At 49.9% G+C, this 24,718-nt stretch overlaps 1 protein-coding gene across 1 annotated transcript; it reads right to left on the bottom strand.

Moving 5' to 3' along the window:
* Positions 1–4,524: 4,524 nt before the first annotated feature.
* Positions 4,525–23,044, bottom strand: LOC116092474. Its single transcript, XM_031373729.1, has 15 exons — positions 22,908–23,044; positions 21,667–21,883; positions 19,713–19,817; positions 18,701–18,832; positions 17,958–18,042; positions 17,803–17,866; positions 17,318–17,403; positions 16,510–16,692; positions 14,147–14,200; positions 13,697–13,846; positions 12,518–12,585; positions 12,292–12,337; positions 9,858–9,921; positions 7,068–7,147; positions 4,525–4,678 (listed from the first exon to the last, which is right to left on the bottom strand). Exons 1-15 carry the CDS (start codon positions 23,038–23,040, stop codon positions 4,649–4,651), a joined length of 1,497 nt encoding a protein of 498 aa, XP_031229589.1. The 5' UTR covers positions 23,041–23,044; the 3' UTR covers positions 4,525–4,648.
* Positions 23,045–24,718: the final 1,674 nt, after the last annotated feature.

The raw sequence follows: 24,718 nt of genomic DNA, 5'->3' as shown, positions 1-24,718 counted from the left end.
AGGGGAGTGGTGAGGACAGAAGACAGAAATGATGAGGACAGAAGACAGAAATGATGAGGACAGAAGACAGAAATAGGTCAGGCAGTTTTTTTTTTTTTTAAGATTTATTTTATTTGCTTTATGCGTATGAGTACACTGTAGCTGTACAGATGGCCATGAGCCATCATGTGTGTGGCTGCTGGGAATTGGACTCAGGACCTCTGCCAGCCTCGCTTGCTCCACTCCAGTGTAATTCACTGTAGCTGTCTTCAGGCACACCAGAAGAGGGCGACTGATCTCATGATGGGTGGTTGTTGGGATCCGAACTCAGGACCTTCGGAAGAGTAGTCAGTGCTCTTACCTGCTCAGGCATCTTGCCAGCCCTGGGTCAGGCAGTTTTGAAGACAGATCTTGATTCTTGTTCTTGGCTCTGTCCTGGCTGTAGGTCAGAAATGGCAGAAGTATTTTGGGGCTCTAGTTCCTGTTCTGATTTCCAGTTGTCATTCTCCATTTATACAGCTACCTGGAAACATTAGGAGAGTGTGTGATCAAAGCAGCAGTCCAGATAACCTGGGAAGGAGAGGCACATGGATACCTTATGGGCAGCACAACTGGGCCTCCTCCATAAGCCATTTTCTTCCATAGGCATATAAAAAGCCCTAAACTAGCAGTTCAATGGCATTCCCATCTCCAGGACCTTCTCTTGCTTATAGGAGCTTGTCTTGCTTCCTGTCTCTCAACCTCTCACCTATGAACCTACAATAAATGTATTTCTAAAATCTCACCCTCCTCATGGTCCATGAAATTCATGAAATTTGTGAGACAAGAGTCTGGAGCCACCAACTCAGTGGGGGAAGTTGATGAGTGAGTGCTTGGATTCCTGCCCTAAGCTTGTCTGAGGCTAGACAGCCTCTGCTATTGCTCAAGAACCCCACTTTCTCCATGTTTCAAAGCAATTGAGAGGCCATTTGGATGAACCATTGATGGAGTCGTCTTGTCCATTATCAGAAAGCCTCTTGGTAGATAGTAATCTTATGAACGTTCTGGTAGCCAGACAGTCTTGTCCTGACGCAGGGGCAAATATGCAACTCAAATCCCATACCCCTTACAAAGAAATCATATACCACAACAGATGAAAAAGAATTAAAGGGAAAAAAAAATCTATGGCAATAGCCATCTTTACCAGAGGGAAGTGGCCTTTCCATGCTGGGACTGGAGATGTAGCTCAGTGTTGGGAGCACTTGATGCTTCATCACAAGGATTGCATTCCAGCACCCACACTGGCTGGTTCATAAACAGCTGTAACTTCAGCTCCAAGAGGCCAAAGAGCCCTGCTGCCTCCCTCCATCTTTGTCTACTCTAGAGCCATTTTCCTGTGTGGTATTTTAACTCTTAGGAGGGTAAAACTCTTAATGATGGCTGTTCCCTCCTTTTACATGGAATTCCAAATTTCAAGGAGGAGAAGCTGTGGTTCCTTCCGCTTGTTAAATGAGTATCAGCAGAACAGATGCTTTATCAGGGGAGAATTAGAACAGTCCTCTGCCCCTCAGAGGGCAAAGGCCATGCCCAGGGACCAGACTATCAAGTGCTTGAATATCTCACCCACCAACCCAGAAAACTGCAGGGGGCTTCCCGTTTAGGAACCTAGGAATGCTTTTTTTTTTTTTTTTGGGTGGGGGATGGTTTTTACCCCACTTCCTCAAGTCTGAACTTGAATATGTCTGCCTCTTCTTTAGATCTCAGTCTTGCCTGTGGCTAGGAACACGCGTGGAGGTGAAGATATTGTTTCCCTAATTGGTTCTTGATTGTGTCAATAAAGAAGCTAATCATTGGGCAAACAGAAAAGGTGGGATTTCCGGTCCCAGGAGGAATGGCGGGGGGAGTGGCGGCGAGGGGGAGTGCTTTTTGGCCAGGCTTTGGGGAGAGGAGTGCCAACTATTTAAGGCCTGGGGGCAACTAGAACCAGTGGCAGCCTCTACCACTGGTGGGCTTCTGATATAGGATAGCTGATGAGTTTAGAGCAATAGATTCTTCGCCCAACCATTGAGTTGTCTGCCTAGTTTTAAAATATTAAGGCCGTCCGGTGGTTTTCATCCATGGCTAATGTAGGTAGGAGGAGCAAACAGGCAGCCGGAGGAATGGGCGCTGTTCTCAAGAAAAACACAAGCTGGGAGCTTGGCAGAGTTTAGTGAGACTGGAGCAGCTTGGTGAAGCTAGCCGTGGGTGCTGAGTGAGACAGCTTTAGTAGCAGCTGATCTCGGCGCATAGCCGCAGCACCAAACAAGGAGCAAGCATGGTTTTATAAAATTACACGCAACACACGCATGCACACATCCATGAACTGCTGCTTTGGGTCCCTGCCCTACTAGATCAGTTTCTATTTCTTTTTCTCATCACTACTGAAGAATAGAGACACTATATTAGATGCAGGAAAACCCCCAAGGGGTCTTCTGTGATCTTGGTTATTAAGCAAAACACAACTCTCACCTTAAAGGGAATAAGAGATGGTTCATTCTTAGCCACAGTGGCCTAGGAATACAAATTTGAATTGCTCTCCAAAATACACTTTGGGGTGAGAGTGATTACATGATCTTTCTTTCTTTTTTCTTTTTTCTTTTTTCTTTTTTCTTCCTTCCTTCCTTCCTTCCTTCCTTTCTTTTGTTCTTTCTACCTTTTTTTCACTCACTCATTCATTCAAGACAGGGCTTCTCTATGGAGTGCTGTCTGTCCTGGAACTCACTCTACAGACCAGGCTGTTCTTGAACTTACAGAGATCCACCTGCCACTGCTTCCTGAGTGGGACTCATTCCTACTCAGCTGACTCAGTCCTACTGTTGGGACTAAAGGCGTATGCCACCACACCCAGCTTCTGTGATTTTTTTATAGTCATAAAACAGAAGAATTCTGTGAACCAAGGCATTTGCCACACACATCAGTGGGGACAGCAGGTGGGTGGGTTACAGTAAAGGAGAGAAAACTCTGTTATAGGTCTCAGAATAGCCAATGATATTCTTAGTTTGGGATTGGAAACTAGTGGTCTGTTATACATCACAAAGGTTTTATCTGATAACTGAAAGGGCGTTTGGTTAGACACATAGGTAGGTAATAAATAGCTAGTGTTAACATCAGAAGCTGTTTAGAGCCAGCCTCTGAATCCAGCGATGATGCCATCCTTAGGAACAAGGACCCTCCTGCATCTGTTGCCATGGCAACTGTCACCCTGCCCAGGTCACATGGGCTAGAGGGGCAGGTGGAGGATGTTTCTGGGACTCTGCTCCACAGTGATCATTACTCTTGTTCACACCCTGCTCAGGTAGCATTACCTGCAACATCTGTATGTGTAGCCACCTATACCCACAGTCCGGATAAAAGGGAACCCTGACTCATAGCCCTTTCTTTTCTCTTCCTTGCTTCTTCCCCCTTTTCAATAAAGACCTCCAAAAGTGAGAACTGTGCTGGCTTGGTGTGATCTGTCCAGGAATACACCACTTTCAACTAACAGCTAGTAAGCAACCTATAATTTTGGCTCTGGATCTGCAACATTTGAACTCTCCACAATTAAAAAATTCTAATGAGCCAATTAGCTTTGTAGAATCTTCAACACAAGTATGGGTTTTCCCCCTGGGAATTTTCTGGGGAGGATGCTTCACCCTCAACTTTATTTAGTCTTGATAGGCTATCTGGGCTATGAGGGAAGCTAAGTTCATGTCCCAGACCTGGCCTGGCAGGGGAGGTGGGGATTTTTCTCTCAGTCTTTAGCCGCCTTCCTGCTGCAGGCTGTGCTGGGTGCCAGGAGCCAGGGTTCTCTGTGTTGTATCAATTCTTCTCGGGTATCCATGTCACGATCTACAGTTCTGACAGCAGCTCTTCTGTGTCCTGCCCAGGTCACATGGGCTAGAGGGGCAGGTGGAGGATGTTTCTGGGACCCTGCTCCACAGTGATCATTACTCTGTTGTTCACAGCACGAGGTCAGGAGCTCTGAGGTGTGGCTGTCTCAGGGTAGTCTGCCTTGAGAGCTCTCTGCCTCCCTAGCGCTGTTCCTTTGCACTCCAAAGACTCCAAAACTCTGGGCTTCTGAGGGTCCCCCTCCTAGCCACTCCTGTTCCTTTAGCTTACTTCCATTTTCCTTCTTGGCCAGACAAACTTTTCTGGGCATACAGATTCCTGTGTCCTTCCTAGATGCCATTCTCGCAGAGCCTGACCTTTGGAGAATCAAAGAGCTTTCTCTTTCTCTTTCTCTTTCTTTTTCTCTTCTCTCTCACCTTTCTTCCTTTATGGCTGGCTCACTCTAGCCAAGGCTGATAAGGGACACAGTCTGTAGCCTAGGCAGGCCAGGACCCATGACAGTTCCACTACTTCAGCCTCTCAAGTTCTGGGATGATGAGTGTGAACCACCACTCCCAGTCTTTCCTTCTGCTCTCCTGGTACTGAGGACAGAACTCAGAAGTGTCACAGGAGTACTAGAGCTGGGAAGGATGCCCATCATGTAAACACTTCAAGGCATCGTCCCAGCTCTCAGGAAACACAGCAAACTCAGACCCAGACTCACAGAGGAAACATCTTTATTACAGCTGCGAACTCCACTGGGACTGCTGCTGATTGCCGATCGTGGACTTTGGGCTCTTGGGCATGTACAGCTGTGGGCAGGGACAGGGCCCCAGCAGAGCAGCTACTCGGGAACAGTCAGCAGGATGTAATCCTATAGACAGAGCAGAGTCTCTCTGTATGCCCCCACTTCTCCCAGTCTGCTCCTGACACTCCAGACGGGCCCACACTCATGACTCTAACACAGAAGAGTCAGGGACAGAGTGGATAAGGGCATAGAGTGGAGAGGAAGACGAGTCTTGGGAGCATTTATGAGAACAGCAACACTCTAGCGCTTGAGACATGTTAACTGTGTGAACAAAGGCCAGTGAATGACTGAGCAGTCAGGGAAGCTATTTAAGGATGTGTATGTGGTGCCCTGACCAGCTCCAGCTGCTGTCTCCCCTCTACAGTCTGCGTGGTGCACTCTGCAGTCATGGAACTCCCAACCTGAACAATGGTACAAGGCAGCCCAGAAGCAGATCGGCAAGTAAGCCTTGATTTTCACAGGTATGGTTACAAGGCAGTGCTTCAGTGGCTGGAAGGCTCTGGTTGAATCCTGGCTCTGGTCATTCAGATCCATCAACAGACCCCGCACACCCTGGTCAGCACCTGGCCCGAGGGTCCCAGGACTGGTGGTGTTATTTTTAGGCCAGTCACAAACCCTGAATTACCTGGATGTGTTTCTCCAGATCTACTCAACTGAGGGTCTCTCTTAACTCTCTAAGGTCCCTAGGCTGGTGTCAGGGAGGGGCAGAAGGCTGGGAAGGGAGGGGACACAGAGTGGCCCCATGAGGCAATGCCTGCTGCCCTCTCCACCTCAGGGTTTAAAGGCAGGCCTCTGTAGTCAGGATTGGAAGCAGGATCCCGGGGCCTTTGTCCAGCTGCTTCCTCCTCCCTTCTGCTCTGCCTTTCCTTTAGATGCAGGGTCCTGTTATATAGTCCGGGTTGTCCTGGAACTCATGATACTCCTGCCTCCACCTCCTGAGAGCTGGGATGTGCCACCACCTTGGAAATCTTTTCAGGTGGAGAGATGAGAACATGGGGAGTTTGTCCGAGGCCTACCCTTCCTACCAATGTCCTTGTCCACTCTCCAGAGATCCCTGTCTCTGTCTCTCTGTCTATCTGTCTGTCCTGTCCTTCCTGCCCCAGTCTGGAGTTTATTATGGTCACGTTCAGCTTTTAGGAGACATTTTATTATGGAGATATGTTCTGTTACCTTGAGATTATGTTTCTGTCTGCCTTCCAACTTGCTCTTTGACAACTTCCTTCAAATATTTTTCATCTTTTACAATTTTTAAAATTTTATTTGTATCTATGTGTATGTTTGTATGCCTATGTGAGTGTATGCCATGTGTGTGCAGGGACCAGTGGAAGCCAGAAGAGGGCATCAGATCCTTTGTAGCTTATAGGTGGTTGGGAGCCATTGCACTTGGGTGCTGGGAATGGAGCTTGGGTCCTTTAGGAGAGCAGCAACACTGAGCCCCAAGACCTGGAACTTTCTCCCACTTGGAAGGAAATGGAAGCCAGGATAGGAAGCAGGATCGGCCTGTGAGCAGATCCCCAGGCAGCGCCTCAGGGCCCCTGATGCTTCCCTTCTTTCAGGTTGGTTGCCTTTGGCCTCCAATCCCTGCTTCCCACCCCTGGATGTTTGTGGGCACCCAGTACAATGACACTATTTGTGGACACCCTAGGTACATCCAGGACATCTCAGTTGTAGGGAAGTGGGTGGTCCTGGCTGGGATCATTAACTGTGAGGTTGTTACCGCCCCCCACCCCCCTTCAGCTCAGCCATTGGACTCTGGCAGTCTCTGCTTGGAGGTTACCATCTGGGGAGCTAAGACAAAAGCTCTCTGCAGACTGTCAGTTCATCTTTGAAGAAATCTGTGTGGAAGTTCACACCAAGTAGACAATGCCTACTGCCTGAAGACATCCGAGTTGCTGGGGACTTTGACACCTGACCTCTTCTGCAGTATTTATGTTATGCAAATATCATGTAACCTAGAGATTCGGTTCTGGTTTTTCCATGTGCCTATAAATATTCTGGATATTTTAAGTAAAGTGGAAGCCTTGATTGGGACGCAACTTGGCTTTGTGTTTTCTCTTGCATTTCGAACCCTCTATTTTAGGTTCTTTGGTCCTTCTCCTGAGAGAACCCAGTTCATGAAACTGCGGGCATTTTCATGAGGTCATATAAAGACTCCTGCTTTGTCACCCTGGCCTCGTTTGTCTCTCTTTCTGAGCCCCGGATCTCCTCTCCATCAAAGTGGGGAGAACAGCATTGACTTTGTCCGTGTAGAGATGATCTTGATGAGCCCTGTGTTTTGGCTTCCCGAGGGACTCATGCCAAGGCCTGAGTCACTTCATCTATAACTGAAGTATCTCATTCAGGATGGTTGTGAGGTGGAGGTAATATGAGAGTCTGAGGGCTCTGAAGTGGCCTCAGCTTCTAACTTCCCGCCCATTTGCTGAGCATCCTAGGGAGACCCCTCCCCTGTACCTACCTCAGAGAAGTCCACTTGGGCATGGCTGAAGGAGATGCCCTTGATGTTGGGCAGTGGGAGACTGTGCTCGCTGAGCCACTCTGCAAGAGGACGGCAGAAGTCAGGGCCTGGTGGGTAGTGTGCCTGGCAGGTGTGCTTGGGAAGTGGTGTGTACTTATGGTTCCCAGCCCCTAGCCAGGGGACCTTCTGTCCTCTAACCTCCCACTTAGGCAGCCTTGAACAGCAAGTAGCCCAGGGAAAGCAGACTTTGTGAGGAGTATGCAACTTTTGACATTTCAGTATGACATTACCATCTACAAATGTGTTGGGCCATACTTATAGCTAGCCTGGGATACATGCACAGCTATCCTGGGACACATGTGCCCTTCGAGCCACAGGTTGCACACCCCTAATTGACTCACGGTCTCCCCCTTCCCCCACACCTTCGCTTACACCTGTCTTTTAAAGGAACGTTCTTCTAAAATATATTTCTGTGAGTACATTGTTAGGAAGCTCCCCTTCTTTGTGGTGTTTTAAGGAAGATTCAGTTGGGTGAAGATTGAAGTCTTCCTGTGAATCTACTCAGGAAATGCATTCTACCTAATTCTCACACTGAACCTAAACAATCCTACTGCGGTGGTAGAAATGAAACACCTTGCAAATAGATGAGACAGGAGTCTGAGTCAACTGGAACCTGAAAACACTAGAAACTTGGTGCTGTCAGGCAATATCCATCACCATATCAAAGAAGGCAAATATTCATAGATATGCTTGCTTGCCAAATATCTAAAAACTAAGCCTTAAACTAGTAAATTTACAGAGCTGGTTGGTCAGTTTGCAGTTAGTGCTTCTGTGAACTAACCATTTGGTCGGATGCTTTTCAAAGACTGAGTTATGAAAGACTGGGGGCCTGGCATGGCCCCCCTCCTGTGCTGAGCAGCCTTGCTCTACTCCATTCCCCAGCAGCTCTGGCCGTGGAGTGACCTGGCATCCTCTCTTGGCCTAATGATCACCTGGAAGCCAAGTGGTGGGGTCGGATGGAGGAAGAAGAGCCCAAGCATTTGTTCTCCCATTTGTCCCCAAGCCTCTCTGGGTCCTCAGCCTGAGTGCCCCTCATTTTAGTTCCTCCCATGGGGTTTGTCCAAGTCTCCTCATTGCTGTTTCTTACCTCAGGTTGTTTCATACAGTCATCCCAGGTTTTCTCAAGGGCTCCCACCCTGCCCTTTTTCTCCTCTAGATGGGGTTGTAGTATGAGTAGAACCCCAAGGCACTGAGCAGCCTCCTGGCCTGCTATTTAGACCTTGCATAACCATACCACCTTCTGTGCCTGGCCTACTTTCTGGGTTGTCTCTTGACCTTTGTGGTGTTTTGGGGTGTGCCACACAAGCATTGGGTGAAAGCCTGTGGTGGGCACAGAAAGAGTAGCTCCTATCTCCCCAGCCCCTTGCAGGTGACATCCTTGCTGTCTGACCTCTCTGGCTACTGAGCCTTCTGCTGCCACCTGCTCTGTGCCCAGTTAGTCCCTGTTTTGAACAGATTTGCTTGGTTTATGCCCAGAACCTTCCCTGGCCACCATAGACCTCAGGGTAGAAGCCTGGCTAGCATTTGAGCCTCTGCCAACTTCTCAAGGTGATTGTTCTCAGAGCACAAAGATCCTCAATTGAGAAAGCAAGAAGTCAGGATCCCGGACTCAGCTTGGCCAGAGATTTGCTGGGTCATGTTGGACAAGTCACCTAACCTCTCTGGGTCTGTAGAGCAGGCCCATCTGAAGGATGAAAAGGCTGAGCCAAGGAATCCCTTGAGTTAGTTTCTCTCTCTCTCTCTTTCTCTCTCTTTCTCTCTCTCTCTCTCACACACACACACACACACATGAGAGAGAGAGAGAAAGAGAGAGAGAGAGAGAGAGAGAGAGAGAGAGGGAGAGAGAAAGGGAGAGAGAGAGAGGGAGGGAGGGAGGGAGAGAGAGAGAGAGAGAGAGAGAGAGAGAGAGAGAGAGAGAGAGAGAGAGAGAGAGAGAGAGAGAGAGAGAGAGAGAGATCCCATATATCTTATGTTATTTGATGTGAGTCTGGACAGGATGCTTGGAACACAATGAGAAACACAATGACCTGTATCTCTGGAAGCTCACCATGCAGTAGGGTACAGGTACTGACCAAGTAACCATCAGGATGGGTGATGGGTGATGTATAATGGGTGATGGATGATGGGGATACACTGTGCCCAAGGAATGGCCATGCCAGGGAGCCCAGTGCTAAGGACTGCCCCTCTGTCTTCCTAGCTCACCTTCTCAGCTGTCTACACTGCCTTGCCTCAGCATCTGAGGAGCCCAGGGAGAGACATGGAGTTTTGGAAAATTTTGGATTCTTGATAACTAGAGGCAAGGGTGATGTAGTGTGACATTCAGCTTTCAGCCTCTCTTTCAGGTACAAATACCCACCCTGTTGGTCACATTTACAGCGTGAGCATATTTTAGCTGGCCTATTGGCTTCAGCCCATCTAGCATTCCACTGGGGAACATTGACTCAGCCCTGTGGTTGCTGAGCTGAGTGGCCCCTCCCCCCTGACAGTCCCTTCTCTGTGACTTTATATCAACCTGCAGTTACTCTTCTGGTCCCCTGTCTATGCTCTGAGCTTGCATCAGCATTATCAGTCTCTGCAACTGTGTCTGAAAGCTCAGGTATGGGGTTGGTTCTTGCTTTGCTGGCAATCTCAATCCAGGCAACGGTTTGCAGCCCCTGTGAATAGGCCTGGTGTTACCCCCAGCAATGTACTCTGATGTGTGGCTAGACAGAGAGGTACAGTGAGACTCACTGTTGTGGTGAGGCAGGAACCACCTCTTCAGGACAGCCAAGAGTAAGGTCTTCAGGTGCTCTTTCTGCAATGGGAAAAAGGCAACTCAGTTCCTCTAGCTGGGCACATGGAGGGGGATGTACCAACCCAGGATGTGGAGAACCTATTGTACTGATGCCACTCAGAGTTTGGACATGTCCCACAGATGCCACCTTAAAAAATATCCAACGTCTTCCTTTGTAGTCTAGGCTGGCTTGTAGTCTAAACTTGCCATCTTCCTGCCTTAGCCTCCCTAGCTCTGGTGTTACAGATGCCACCCCATCTATCCTGACACTTTTGAAGGACTTTGGAAACTTTGGATCAGATTAGTGAAGGGCCAAGGGAACCCTGAGAGGGCCAGAAAGGAGAGACCTCCAGCCAGGCACCGGCTCTGCAGGGCAGCCCCAGGGAAGGGAACAGATGGATCTATGGGAGCCTGGGGTACATCTTCATAGGGACCAACTCTGGGTAAGTGTGAGAGATCCTCTAGGACTGAGAGCTGCTGACAGTGGGACCCATTGAAACAGCAAGCCTCCAATCCCTAGGAGTGTGCAAGGGGGTCTTGATCGGGACTGTCCCCCCAACTCATCAGAACACATCAGAAGACTCCTTCAGATATTTTCTGTTTGCTGGTTTACTTGTCTGTGGTATGGGTGGGTAGCTTATACAAGCTATAATTTATCCAACCGTGCGTAGTCACCCTGTGATATGTCACAGAAGAGCTTCATGACCTGAGGGAAAGAATCTTATTTTCTTTGACCCAGATTCTAGGCAAGTGAAATGATGTGCCAATGACCATAGTATGACCACAGTATTCTGTAGGATAGGACTGGGTAATGGGTCTCATGCAAGGCCTGGGTTCCAGCCCAGGGAACTCTCCCTACTATGTTTCTTGGTTCATACCCTCATTCAGCATCCCTCCACCCCGGGACTTTTCTCCCTTAGGATTAGAGTCTGTGACACACAGGCCTGCAGAGAGGGTGGGAGAGGGCTGAGGGCTCACTATGGGCACCCATCTTCCCAAGGGGAGCAGGAGCAGCCCTTGGGGGAAGAGGTGCAGGTTGCATCAGCAGTGGCTGGTGCTCAGAGACTGAAGGCCAGCCTGTAGGTTCAGCCATGTCGCTCAGTTCTCTGCACCTCTGCTGAATCAGCCCAGAGAACAAGACAAGCCCTTTATAAGGTTGCCCCATCTTAGATGGATTTCCACCTCCTTCCTCTTCTCTCACTCATCAGGGAATCCTGTTAGCTAGGTCCACCTTTAAGACACTAGTTCCTGACTCCTGTGTGCACAGCCACCACCACGGCCTGGCTGCCTCGCCCACTTGTGCTGCAGGCCCATGGCCTTCTCTGGTGCTGCAGGCCCCGTGCCTTCTGTGGTGCGGCTTCTCCTCTGCTCATGTTCTCAACAAAGCCTCCATCTCATTCTGAGGAAAAGCCATCCTAGTACAGCCCCAGTATGACCTGCCCTACCCTCTCTTGATGGCTTGCTCCCTGCCCTGGACCCCTGCTCTTCCCTGAGCCCTTGGGACACACTCAGTCCTGGGTCTTTGGTTCACTTTTCCGCATTTCTATTTGAGTCTTTGCTTAAAAACTCACTTCCACTGGACAGTGGGTGGCATACACTTTTAATCCTAGCACTCAGTCCAGAAACGCAGGTGGATCGCTGAGTTCAAGGCCAGCCTGGTCTACAGAGTGAGTTTCAGGACAGCCAGGGCTACACAGAGAAACCCTGTCTCGAATCCCTCCCACCAAAAAAAGCATGCATCCCTCAGATTCCTTTAAAAAAATATGATATATTTATTTTTATTTCATGTGCATTGGTGTATTGCTTGCATCTGTGTCTGTCTGAGGGTGTGGGAGCCCCTGAAACTGGAGTTACAGACAGTTGTGAGCTTCCATGTGGGTGCTGGGAACTGAATCTGGTCTTTTGGAAGAACGGCCAGCTCCTGACTGCTGAGCCGTCTCCCAGACTCCCTTCTAATGTTGCTGTCCCCACACTGACTTGCTTCTCTCTTCGTGGTGCTATCACCTGTCTCTATGCTGTATAATTTGCTTTGCTGAAGTTTATAGGCCCATATAAATATATGGTTTTATATGGGCCTATGTGTGTCTGCCAGCACCTGAATTTCAAAAGGGTGGGGACCTTTGTGTTAATCCTTAACCCATCTAAGGAAGTGTACCTAAGGCAAGTCTAGGCACATAGTAGGTGCTCATTTAATATTTGTCATATTTATGAAATAGGCAAGCCAGAGCCCCCAGAGGCCTCACCCTACTGCAGTAGGAGTTGGGGGCTCCAAGGTGAGATTCCAGGGATAGAGTATGGTTCCGACTTTCAATCCTGTGTCAGTGACTTGAGACCATTTATGATGCGCATTTATGAAGCCTTTAGGGCACAAGGCTGAAGGAAGGGACTCACCTGCTTCTCAATGATGGTGGGGTAGGGGCCCAAGGTGACCACAGCGCTGCCAGAGGGAAGAGAGTAGGTCAGTGAGTGATCTGGAGCTGGGTTGGTATCTAAGCACTGCCCGACCTCAGGCACAGTAGGGGCTGCCCTCCCTCACCACTCCTTTTCTCCCTCACCACTCCTTTTCTCCCCATCCCCACTGAGAGTTGTTTCATGTTCCCAACTCAAACCCCATTACCAGTGTGGTGTGAACTGGAGTTGTTGTTTCTGACTCCTTAAGGAGAACTCGCCACTGCAGAGGAGTTGCTGTGAGGGATTGAAAGCGGGTAAAGCAGAGTTGGAGTCGTTCCTACCACGGGGGCCTCTGGCCCCAGCCCCAACTGCATGGATTTCTGTTCTGTTCCATGGTCCTCACCCTGTATCCGTGTTGCTGTGTTCCCCACACTGCATATGAGCCTCACTGGGAGAGGGGGCACTGATGGCGCTGGCTGCTCTTGGGGGAGAGGGCGGTCGGGGGGGGGCTAGGCCTGAACCTGAGGCAGCCTCAATGGAAAGACAGCCTTGGTCCTGGAATCAGCCAGTGGCTTCATTGCCTGTGTACTCAGAGCTTCACTCTAGGCAAGGGCTGTACTGCTGAGCAATAACAAAAAATGCTAGACTGTTTTTTTTTTTTTTTTAATTTTAAGTGGATTCTTGGTATGTCACCCAAGTTGGTCTGACTTTTGGACTCAAGTGATCCCTCTGCCTCAGCTTTTCAAGTTGAGGACTATCACAGCTGGCTCCCCTTGGTTTTGTGTGAGTGTTGATACACCTCTGTGACTCACATGTACGGGGGTACAGGGCTTTTCGCCCCAGTGAGGGATAGCTAATTCGTGGCCATACAATGATGCCATCAAAGATCTGAGGACCCTGTTTCATCCTTAGGACGCCACCCAGTGCATTTGTGGCACAATAACTCTTCTGTCCCCTCAGCTGAGGACTTTTCAATTTGGAGGCCAGGGCATTGAGAGTTAAACCATTGTAATTTGGCAGTGGGTGGTGGCAGTGGCTATGTCTTCCAGAATTCTCTCTCCAATGGTCCAGGAGCATCTTGGCTCTGGTTTTCTTCATGACTCAGCCATGCCTAAGCTTTGTCCAAGGCAAAGAGCGAGACCTTTAGAGACCTTGGAGTCCTTTAGCAGCCCTAGCTACACCCTCCTGGAGGGTTTGGAGCTGAAACTTCTTCCCGGCCTAGGAGGTCCATGGGGAGCCCCAGTGGGAGACTAAGAGTGCAGAAACTAGTGTTAATGTCTTAGCAGTGGGCGCAGCTGCCTGTTGTGCACACTGGTGGCAGATGGTGGTGGGATCGGTCATGGCTGTCCTATCTTTCTACCTTTAGTCTGCAGACTGGGAACTAAATCTGTGCAGTGTCACTCACCCAGGCAACTGCACTGGAGGAGGCATTGGTCCCATGCAGTGTCAGTAAGCCATGCTGGGTGACCGTGGTCCTGTAGCCAGCCAGGTGGACGGTGGGGGGGTCTGGGGTGCTGATGATCAGGCCCAGGCTCCCTTTGGTCAGATTATAAGCCTGAGTGAGGTGAAAGTAGAGAAACTGGAAAGGAGAGTTAGAGGATGGCTTTTCTTGGCCTTAGCTTGGAAGGGTGGGAACCAGGCTCTTATGAGACAAGGGACTGGCTTTCTCTTCTAGTTCTACAGTATTCTGCTGTTGAGGTAGCCTTACTGCATCCTTTTGCTTCACATTCTGACACTGCAAAAAGGCGCAGTAGCTTCTGGAGTCCATAGCAGAAAAATAGAACACGTCCATGGAATCTTGTGGTCCCGCCTGGCTAGCCCAGGGCGCTGGGGGAGGGGCAGGGATCCTACCTACCTCTGGCTGGGACTGCACAGTGCTCATGGACAACAGTTCCCAGAGGCCAGTTTCCTGGAAAGACAAAGACAGAGTCCTTTAGAGTCCCCGGAGTCCTGTAAATGTGTCCTGAGCAGACTGAGGGTTCTGGGAGACAGCTGCCCGCACTGGACACTCTGCCTGCACAAGAGCTAGCCTCAGCTCACGACAAGTCACACGTGTGGCTGCTCAGAGTCGTCTATCTAGAAAGGCTACCTTTCTATGATTGTTATAATTTTCTCCTAACATTTTAATACTTCTTTTGAGCCAGAGTTTTTTGTATCAGCCTTGCCTCAGACTCATGATGGAGCTGAACTTTTGATCCTCCCCACAAGTGCTGAGATTACAGGTATGCACAATGTCTGGGATGGAAGCCAGGCTTCATGTGTGCTAGGCAAACTAGGCAAGCTCCCTAGCCACTGAGCTTTCACCTATAGCCTCTTACTATGACAAGTTCTCTAACTACGGTGAACCAGAGAGAGCCTTAGAGAGGACACTCCATGCTCCACAGATGTTCCGCGGACATTTCCCGAGGAACATCTACCCAGCATCTCCTACCCAGCATCTGTGCTCTACCGAGTTTCAGGGAGTGCTAAGCACATTCTCGACTTCCAATCTACAGTGGATCACAAAGATCACAAAGAAGATTGTAGAAATGTCAGAAGTAAAATTCACCCAGTTTCTCTTTCCTTTTCCCTCTGAATCCTATTCTTAGAGGTAACTATTGTTGACATTTTGAAGTATGTCCCGATAGACTTTTTCTGCTCACACACAAGCACGAACAGAAAGGAGCACATTGGCCACACAGCCCTGAACTTTGTGAGTGACACTCAATGCCAGGACCTATATAGAACAACCCCGTTCTTACAAGGCAATGTGTCTTAGTTCACACAGCATGGAGTCTGCTTAGCTTACTTACTAGTTGCTTGGTGATGGGCCATGAATCAACTTTGATTTTTAACTCTGTAGCAAGGGAAGCTACAAAGGACACCCTGCAAATGTGTTCCTGCCCACGGCAGAAAACTTCTTCAGATGTAGGGTTCACTTCTAAACATCTCAGAGCTGTCACACACACATGTGTGTATGACGAGCAGTGGAGACAGGAGACCTCCCCTGTAGTCAACCTTACCTGCGGATCACCTTGAACAGGTCACTTCTCTGTCTGGGCACTCATTGGTGTAATTATTTTAAACAACTTTGTCTGGTGTAAAGTTTATGGATATGGCATGTTCCACTTGTGGTGTCCTGTGGACTCTTAAAGTTTTTCAGATTTTGGAGCATTTTGGATATCAGATCTGAATTTTGGATGCTCAACATGTATATACATATGCACTTTGCATATATAATTTATGTACGTAATTTTATATATAATTATACACACATATATGCACATATATAATTATGTACATATGTATATATAATTAGAATGAGATCAGTGTTTAGAATAAAATGGAGGGAGGGAAGGAGGGAAGAAGAGAGAGAGAGAGGGAGAGAGAGAGAACACATTTTCTTAGATGTGTAGATACAGCAGTCTTGAAGGGGCAGAGTGAGGAGATGGCATCCATCATTCATACTGAGGCTACCAGTAAAGAAGAGAATGTTCCAAGAAGACAGAGAGGTGCATGCAAAGCACTGAGCAGGGAGTCAGTGCAGCTGGTGTGCTTAGATTTCAGGGAGTCAGGAGGCAGAGCTGGAGAGAGACCAGGGATCGGATTGTTCAGGAGCCTTGTGTTTACTTTGGGAGTGGTGAGAAGCTGCTGTGGGCTTTGAATAGTGATGTGTGCACCGGCCTTGCTTATTGTCCCCATCAACCCTGGGAGGCATTTATTCTCTGAGATGTGTGTGTGCCGTGTGTGTGTGTGTGTGTGTGTGTGCTGTGTGTGTGCATGTGGGCATGCGTGCCTGTGCTCATCATTTGTCATTAGTATTAATAACTATTCTAATCAACTCTATACTCCCCAGAAATCCATTTCAGTGAATACCACCCCCCCCCCCCAAAACCCTTTCATTTACCAGAACATATCTTGTTCAGTTTTCCATTCCCCTATGGGACTCTGATCTCTACATGGTGGGGGCCTGTGTGCACAGGGCCAGCACACTGCAGGCTTTTATAAATATCTGTTGTGTAAGAATGGGTATGTGTTATGAAGAGAGAAGGTGTGATTATTTCTCTTCTCAGATAAAGGGATTTCTGTTCTGGGTTCTGAAAGATCAAAAAGAGCTAGTAAAATTAGACTGCTCAAGTCTGGAGTGGGGAAGTGACTTGTGACTGGGGCCTTGGCTTTACCATGTGAGAACCAGACAGGGACATTTCATTCCTCCACTGCCTGTCTCCCAGTACTCACTGAGGAGTCCCGGGGCTCCACGAAGATCTCCTGGCTGTTGTAGAGACAGGCCAGAATGTCATTGTAGATTTCTATCCAGAAGGCAAGATCTGCCATGCTGTTCTGGGATAATCCTGGGAGAGGTGGGGGAACCATGTGCTCTGACCTTGGTGCCCGCTGGTGTGGGCCACAGGGAGTCACAAGCTTCAAAGAAATGATGGAAGAAAGACTTTCAGCAGGGACAGCTCCTTTGGTGGTCACCTGGTTACAGTTCACCATGCTGACTCCAGCAGGCACAATTTCATTTGAACCTAATCAAGTGTCTTATCATCAGATGGGAGCCCTTATGGTCAACCTCTGACCACAGTGAAACTGAGGCCCAGAGAGGTGATGTCATTCATTCAAATCCTCCATGAGAGAAGAGCTCGAGCGGAGTGCCTGAGCCCAGCTCCCTTGCCTCCACGGAGCTCCACTCTGTTCTCTGAACCCTGTACCTCCTGGACCTTCTTGTTCTTGCTACCTTCCATTACAGAGAGACATGAAAGAGCAGTGGACAGGGGCTGGGAAGTCCTCAGCCATTCTCTGTCCACAGTTTCCCCATCTGGGAGCAGACTCAACTGCTCTCCTGCTGGCCTGACTCACTCTCTGGGCTCCCCCTTCTCTTTCCTCTTTCACTGACCACTCCCTTTTCTCGATCCTCTCTTGCCTGTCTTCCTCTTCCCGCTTTGATCCTGCCCATCCTGGGAAGCTCTGTCTCCCTTTCTCTCTGCCCCTCCCCGCCCCCCCCCAGCAGGTTCCCAAGGGCTCACGGCAGCCTAGGGTCACTTACCTCCACTCTCATCAGGATGGCTCCCTCTGTGAACTCCGTGGTGGTCAAATAGTACTGGAAATCATCAGGACCGGAGATGACGGGAGCTACGGTGTAGAAATAAAACCCAACTCAGCCAGAGGTAGAGGTGGGAAGGATGCTGCGGCAGGCAGGGAGAAATCCCTTCTCCCCTGCTCAGCCTTAAGGGTTTTGGTGGCTAAGCATGAGCCTCCGGAAATAAGGAACACTTATTGGGTGATGGCGTTGTGCCTGGTTGTTGGTATTGTTCTAACAGGCCTTGCCTATGGGCCTTCCATTGATCCTGCTTAACAGATGGGGAAACTGAAGCTCGGAGGGGGAGTGACGGATGACAGTTACAAGCTATATTCTCTCATCTTTTTCCCAATTAGAAAGTATCCTGTAGGCAGGGCTGTCCTGTCTCTGGGTATATCCCTATAGACAGAGCCTGGCACATGGCAAGGGACAGCTGACCAACAGCGACATACGAAGAATGATGTGTAGCATGTCTTCCAGCAGGAAGTTGATCAGGTCTGTGGCCACAGGGCACACCTAGAGGGGAAGAAGAGGGGGTTTCTGCTGGAATAGGGCCATGGTAGAGGGTCTCTCTTGGGGGCCCCACCCCTCTCCCCTGGTGACTCACTATCTTCTGAAAGAGAAAAGGCAGGGATTCCTCCAGTGTGTCGGTCACGAGTTTCAGCAGTTGGTTTGGCAACAGGGTGTTGGATCTAGGGGAGGGATGATGGGTAGGTATACATGGGGTGTACTAAAGGCATGTGCAGGGAGCGGGAAGCCAAGCACCGCTGGGGAAAACTGCCCTAGGCAGGACAGCAGGAAGGCCACCATAGCTACCTTTTCCTTTCCCAGCATCCTCTCCTTCTTCTTGCCCCCTCCCCCGACATCTATGTGTGTGTGTTTTTTTTTCCTCTGATTTTCTACATTATGTCCTGATTTTTATTTGATCTTTTATAAAACGCTTTGGGATTTTCAAGCAGAAAGTGGCTTCACTGGCAGTGGATCCGTGAATAATTGATCCCCGTGGGTGTCAGGTTCTGTGCTATGTAAGTCGGTTAGTACATCTCCTCCCCAGGACTGTTTCATGTGGGCCGAGTACTTTAAGCCATAAAACCGAGGCTCCCAGAAGTCTGTAGCTGGCCGGGACCCACTGTTAGGAAGTAGCTAAGCAGTGGCTGAGTCTCAACCATGACCTTCAATGTGGAGGCAGGGGAGGTCGACGGGTGACATGGACAGTGTGTGGCTTTGAAGGAGAGGCAGCCCCAGCCCTTAGAAGGACCACTGCAGAAAGGGCTGGGCCAGAGCCAGAGCAGGAGGAGCCAGCCCCTGCTGTGCTCAGGGGGGCCTCAGAAAGAACTTAGATATGCTCACCGCTTCAGGATCTCAATGTTCAGGCTTCCGGGTGGCGCGTGGCACTCCTCGAAGGCCACCTGGGTCTTGTTCCCTATCTGTTCCAGCCGTACTCCAATTCGTATGTTCTTGATGGCTTCCAGCCAGAGGATCCTGTAGGGACAGTATGGTCTGGGCAGGCTTCCAGCCAGTCTAAGGTTGAGACCAGAAGTCACGAGCTGGCTGCAGCTTGCATTAGAAACCATGAGAGCTCTTTAAAACACAGAATCTACTGGCAGACTGGGCGGTCTGAGCCAAGATCCTCACAAGTGCAGCGGACACCTGCACTGACTGTGACCTTTCGATGAAACACATGCTCTCCCAGCTGGGTCATGAGCCTTACCATTGCCACACTATCCCAACCAAGGCTGAAAGACACATATCTCAGGTCCCCTCAACTCTGTCACCGTGCTTCCTTAGGCTTAACACCTCTCATCTAAGCACTTCCTAAGGAGTCTCCTTAGCTTCTGGTACCAGATGAGATCAAAAACACCAACAACCATATTCCCAAGAAAGGCAGGAACTGGTGTATTCCCAAAGGGCATTGCGACCCTCCCCACTTCACTAGCCAACATGTGCCTGTATCATGGCCTCTGCAGATGGCCACATGCACAGCCATTGAGTTCAGAGCTGTGAAGATGGACCCCTGACCGACTACAGTAGGGAACTAGAACTGTACCTGGTTCTAGACTCATGCCCAGGGAATGGACACTCTTGCTTCAGCTGCCCAGTCCAGGAGTCCCAAACTTCCCGGACTGTCCCATTAGTTTCAGTGTGTCCACGTGCACAAATAGCATAGGAGGGAACCCTCACTGCAGACTCACTGAATGACCCAGGGCAGGCCTCATCCCCATTCCATACCTCAGTTTCCCTGTAAGTCAGTCTTTGAAACATGCCCAAGTAGAACGTACTTGTGATCCTTGTGGTGACACGTGGCTTTTGTTAGTCTTGCCTCCTGGCAGCATGTGGGGAGGCTGTGCCATGGGCTACTTACCCCAGGAATGAGAGGTACAGTTTACAGCGCAGTGTGATCTGCAGCAGGCTGTCGCTTAGAATCTGCAGGGTGACTTCTGGTCCCTTGGCATCTTCTATGACCAACCTGTGGGAGGCACGGGGGGTGATGTGTCTGGCTCTGTGCATATCTGGAGTACTTAGAATGGGAGCTGATGGCAGGAGGAATGAAGAGAGCTTTGGGCGGCGTGTCCTTACACAGTGGCCTTCCAGAGACCACAGAACTCTGCTTCCAGTCTCTAAGCCTTGAGGATCTGGGCAGTCCTCACCCGTCTCTGGGCCAGCCTCTAGCAAGTCAGGGACTGTAGCTTAGGTCTGTACACATGAAACCTGCTGAATCCCAGTACTGACCCTGGGCTGAGGCCGTAGTTCAGTGGGAGAAGTTTTGGCAATGTACATGGGACCTGGGGTTGATTCCCAGGTCTCATGGGGTCTGAGCTTTTCGAAAGAAAAGCTAGCAGGCATGAACATGGAGAAGCAAGAGCCATGTCAACCCCTCTAGTTTCCAGGAAGGACTCATAGGCCCTAGCATCCTTAAGCTTTGCGCTCCCTTCCTTTCTAAGACCTCAGGTGTCTCTCCTCCTGAGAAGCTCGGAGGGGTCAAGTTTGCACTATGGACACCAGTGTCAGCTACGGATTCCTCTGGAGCCACCAAGGCTGGCAGCAACATGTTCTATCACAGGGAGGAACGTGGCCACCAGCATGGAGCCTTCTGGAGGGGGTTTCTTTTACTACTTGTTTCAAAACAGTATCTCATATGTCTGGGCTAGTCTCAAACTTCCTATGTAGCTGAGGACTGAACTTCTGATCCTCTTGCCCAGCCTGGAGGATAGTTTTAGGGTCAGTCCATGTGGTGTTTTCCTTTGTTCCTCCCAAGCCATGTCCTGGGATAGGGTAGGCTTATAGCCATGGCATGATTACCCAGGTAGGGTGGGGGAACCAAAGGATAGTACCAACACTTGGCATAGCTGGGATGGCATTTGCCTGTGCTGCCTCCCAGGCCTCCTGGAGCAGTGTGCCCACACTATTAATTCCCTGACTTCTCCATTTTACTCCTACCAGAAAATCCATTTTGGAGCCTGGAGTCCTAGGACCTATGGGTCTTCCCTTGCTCATGTTGGGGAGGGACTCAGGCATTCACGGCTGAATCTGTGGCTGTGCAGGTCACCTTGAGGGAAACCTGCCTCCAACCAAAATCAGTACTGTCCATCTGGGTGGTTTCTTGCTCTACTAGGAGGCTTCAACTCAGGGCTTTCAGGGCTGAGTAGATAGCATGGCCGGGCATCCGGGGACCAAGTTCAAGGTGAAGTCCTGGCCCCTAGTACTGCAGAACATGATCTTGTTTAGAAAGACACTGGCTGCCAGCATGATTAGTAAGGGTCATGATTGGAAGTCATACTACAGCAGGCTAGACTATAAGCCAACATGGCTGTGTCCAACATGGGACAATAAGGATGCCCCATGAGGTGTCAATATCAGGCATCTGGTACCAGCATCAGAGATTGTTAGTGAATGCTAGGAGCAAGGGCTGAGCCCTGCTTCCAGGAAGCAGCTGCAGACCCCTGTCTTGGCCTCTGTTCTACAGGGACACCACTGGCTCTGGGCTCGTTAGTGTGGCTGTGCTGAAAGCCCACACAATTGGGAAACTTGGATCTTGAGATATATTCATGCCATTCAAAGGCAGGTGGTTCACTGAAACTATTTTGGAAACACTATTCAAATTTGGAAAGCATAGGAGTGAGGAGGAACTATAGAGAGGGAGACCCTGCTTCCTTCCTAGAGGGATTTGGAGAGGTCTGGAAATGTAGCCATACAGTAGGAGGGCACCTGCTTCATGCATGCTGCAGACCCCAGTTGCCTGCCCACCTCTGCCCTGCTTGACAGGGAAAGGCCTCCTGAAGGAGAAGAGAGGTCCTGGCTACCGCACAGCCACTCACCCGACTGTCGTCAGCAGTTTCTTAAGCTCAGGCATAGTCTTCCCAGACAGCAGGTCCCCCACGAGTGACAGGTCCAGTCCATTCTTCTTCCCCACAAGCTCCGTTCTGACAAAGGGCAGGCGGTCCAGGACAGACACACCCTCATCTGGGGATCCAGTCACAGTCATCCTGATCACACCCTTCAGGACCTGGTGCTCTGATAATAGATCTGAGATGTCTGGGGACAAAAACAGCTCCTCAGGGTCCATTCAGCCGTTCAGCAAACACCCCCTGGCACCTGAACCCAGCTAGAAGATAAGACAGCCATTCAGCCACAAGCTCTTATGAGGAGACCAGAGTTCAGATCTCAGTATACTTCCCAGGTTGGTTTCAAACTCCTGTGCTTAAGTCATTGTCCTGGCTCAGCCTTGCCTTGCCACCTAGCTCAGCTGGTAAGACAGTTTGCTCAGCGGCTTAAGGAGCAATGTGGCTCCCGCCGCTCTGGAGTTGACATGGCAACCAGGGAGAAAGGCAAACTAGAACTCAGACCAGCAAGTAAAATAAGTTTTGGAAGTGTTACAGAAAAACACTTAGACGCTAAGTGTGACTGGGGCGAGGAGGGTCTGCTCTGGACATGAGGGGCTGCTGCAAGGAGAAGGCTTAGGGCAAGTACCCCAAGGAGGTGAAGAAACTCATTATGGAAAAGTCTAGGGAGAGCAGCAGCACATGCAGATGGCTCCAGGTCACAGATTCCCTGAGCTGGGGACAACAAGCACCCTGCAGACAAGCAGCAGGGGGAAGAGCAGGCAGACAGACAGGTTAGCAGGCGCTGTGTCTGGATGAAGCCATTGAAGAGGATTCACCAGGGGGCTGTGGGAGCCAGGAGAGACCTGACTGTGACAGGGAGAGCAGAAGATGTTTCTGGAGGAGAGTTGGTAAGGACTTTGTCTTCCAAGCCCAGTCAGAGCACACTACATTGAGACGGAGAGAAAGAGGGATTGGCCTACACCAGCCAAGGAGGCAGCGATGACTTCTATGTGGTGGGCAGGGGAGGTGGTGAGGAAGACACTTGAGGTTGGTTTGAATGACAGGGTGAGGACTGCTCATGGCAAGAGGGAGGCACAGCAAGTGTTAGAGCGGAGAAGGGGCAAGGGCAGCGGTGGAAATCTGGTAAATGGCCACCAGAGAAGCCCCAGAGCTGTTGCCCATGGCTCTGCCTTCTTAGAGATAATGCTTCTCCAAGCTTATTCCTTGAAAGTCACCTGTTTGCAGCTGGTTTTCGTTGATCTGCAGGAAGAGAGGAGCATGGGTTGTCCCTCGGGCTTGGGGCAGCATCCCCCAGCATAACAGCAGTGCCCACAGCAGCAGCATCCCAGCTTCAGAGCCTGTGGCCATGGAAGTGAGAGCTTATGTCTTCCCCAGGGACCCACAGCCCTGTAGCCCCACTCTGTACCCTGTCCCCATCTTTTTATGTTCTAACAGTCCTGCACTGGGCCTGACTCCCTTATGGTAACATGTAAGTGGCAGAGCTTGCATCTGAATCGAGCATGACTGGATGCCTAAGAACCTCTGCTCTATTTCCCCCCATGTGATGGTGGAGGCACAGCAAACATCTGTGCTGTCTCCCTAGCCCTTACCACTCCCTGGATGGGGCCTTCCAGATCTCTCAGGCCTGTGTCACCAGCTTTCTTAAAGGACTACTCTTATACACCAAGCTCTGAAGTGAAGGATGGACACGTGGTGGGAAGCCAAGGCCCGTGGCCAGAGCTTGGCACACTCAATTCGTCAGTGGAAGAATCACTTCTCTTGTCACTTTGCAGCCAGGGGCTTTTGGCCAAAACTGATAGAGCCTGTTACTGAGGCGGGGTGGGGGTGGGGTGCAGCAAGCTCAGAATGTGGCCATTGGACCCCCCGAGGAGGAAGTGGGCTGGGCTTGGGCCCTTTCCCTTTGGCATATCTCCACCTCTTGTGAGGAGTACAGAGGCTGCTAATGCAAGATGTGACTGGCATAGATCCCAAGGTGGTAAGGGTGTGTGTGTGTGTGTGTGTGTGTCTGTATGTGGTGTAGGTATGTGTGTATGTGTGTGTGTGTGTATGTGGTGTATGTGTGTGTTTGTATGTATGTGTATGTGTGTATGTGTGTGTGATGTGTGTGTATGTGTGTGTGATGTGTGTATGTGTGTGTGTTTGTATGTGTGTATATGTGTGTGTGTGTGTTTGTATGTGTGTGTATGTGTGTGTGTGTGATGTGTGTGTATGTGTGTGTGTGTGTTTGTATGTGTGTATATGTGTGTGTATATGTGTGTATGTGTGTGTGAGTATGTGTGTGTGTATGTGGTATATATGTGTGTGTATGTGTGTGTGTGTGAGAGAGAGAGAGAGAGCGAGAGGGAGAGAGGGAGGGAGAGAGGGAGGGAGAGAGAGAGCGCACACACTGGTGAGGGGCAAAGATGAAGCTGACAGCATCCACCTTGCTCTTCTATTCCCATGTTCTTTCTGTGTATGTCACCTAGGCTTTTAAATCATTTCTACCCGAATGTGGTCATCAAAGTTGCAGACAGGTCCTAAACGATTGCTTCGGTTGTGTAAGAGCTGAGTAGTGGAGAACAAATCCTGTTCATTTCCTTCTTAGCCTCCCTCAGCATACAATAAACCTACCAGTGGTTTTGGGAGATGGTGAAGGTCAGTGAGGCAGCCACGGAGGCGTAGTAAGCACAGGCCTGGAGTACAGGAAGGGTTAGCAAGCCCTTATGATCATGTGCGTTCTATACATGAAGGAAACAGAGGCGTGCTCGCCTCCATCAGGGTCAGGTAGCATGGCAGAGAAAGCTGGGGTTTGATGCTAGGGTCCAGAAAGGGCCCAGATATTTGCTGGTTCTGCCACCACAGTTCCATGACTGAGCTCTCTGCCACCTACCTGTATAGAGGCCCTGGCTTGTGGGAACCCAGCACCCCTTGCTCCTGCATGCTCCTGACTGTGTGAGCGTGGCTCCTTCGTTTTCCGGTGGTGTGACCACTACCGACTATCCCTAGTTGTCTTGGGATTTTCTTTTTTTTTTTTTTTTTTTTTTTT

This window comes from Mastomys coucha, unplaced genomic scaffold, assembly GCF_008632895.1.
Source record: "Mastomys coucha isolate ucsf_1 unplaced genomic scaffold, UCSF_Mcou_1 pScaffold15, whole genome shotgun sequence".
NCBI lineage: Eukaryota > Metazoa > Chordata > Mammalia > Rodentia > Muridae > Mastomys > Mastomys coucha.
Note: the sequence above shows the minus strand (reverse complement) of the source record. Positions and strands in the feature narration are given on the sequence as shown.

Coding starts and splice junctions, on each gene's coding strand:
- LOC116092474 (XM_031373729.1), bottom strand. CDS start 23,040: ATGGCCACAGGCTCTGAAGCTGGGATGCTGCTGCTGTGGGCACTGCTG. Junction 19,818..21,666: donor AAACTGCTGACGACAGTCGG/GTGAGTGGCTGT, acceptor TGCCTCCCACAG/GTTGGTCATAGAAGATGCCA. Junction 4,679..7,067: donor CCCAAGTGGACTTCTCTGAG/GTAGGTACAGGG, acceptor CTCTGTCTATAG/GATTACATCCTGCTGACTGT.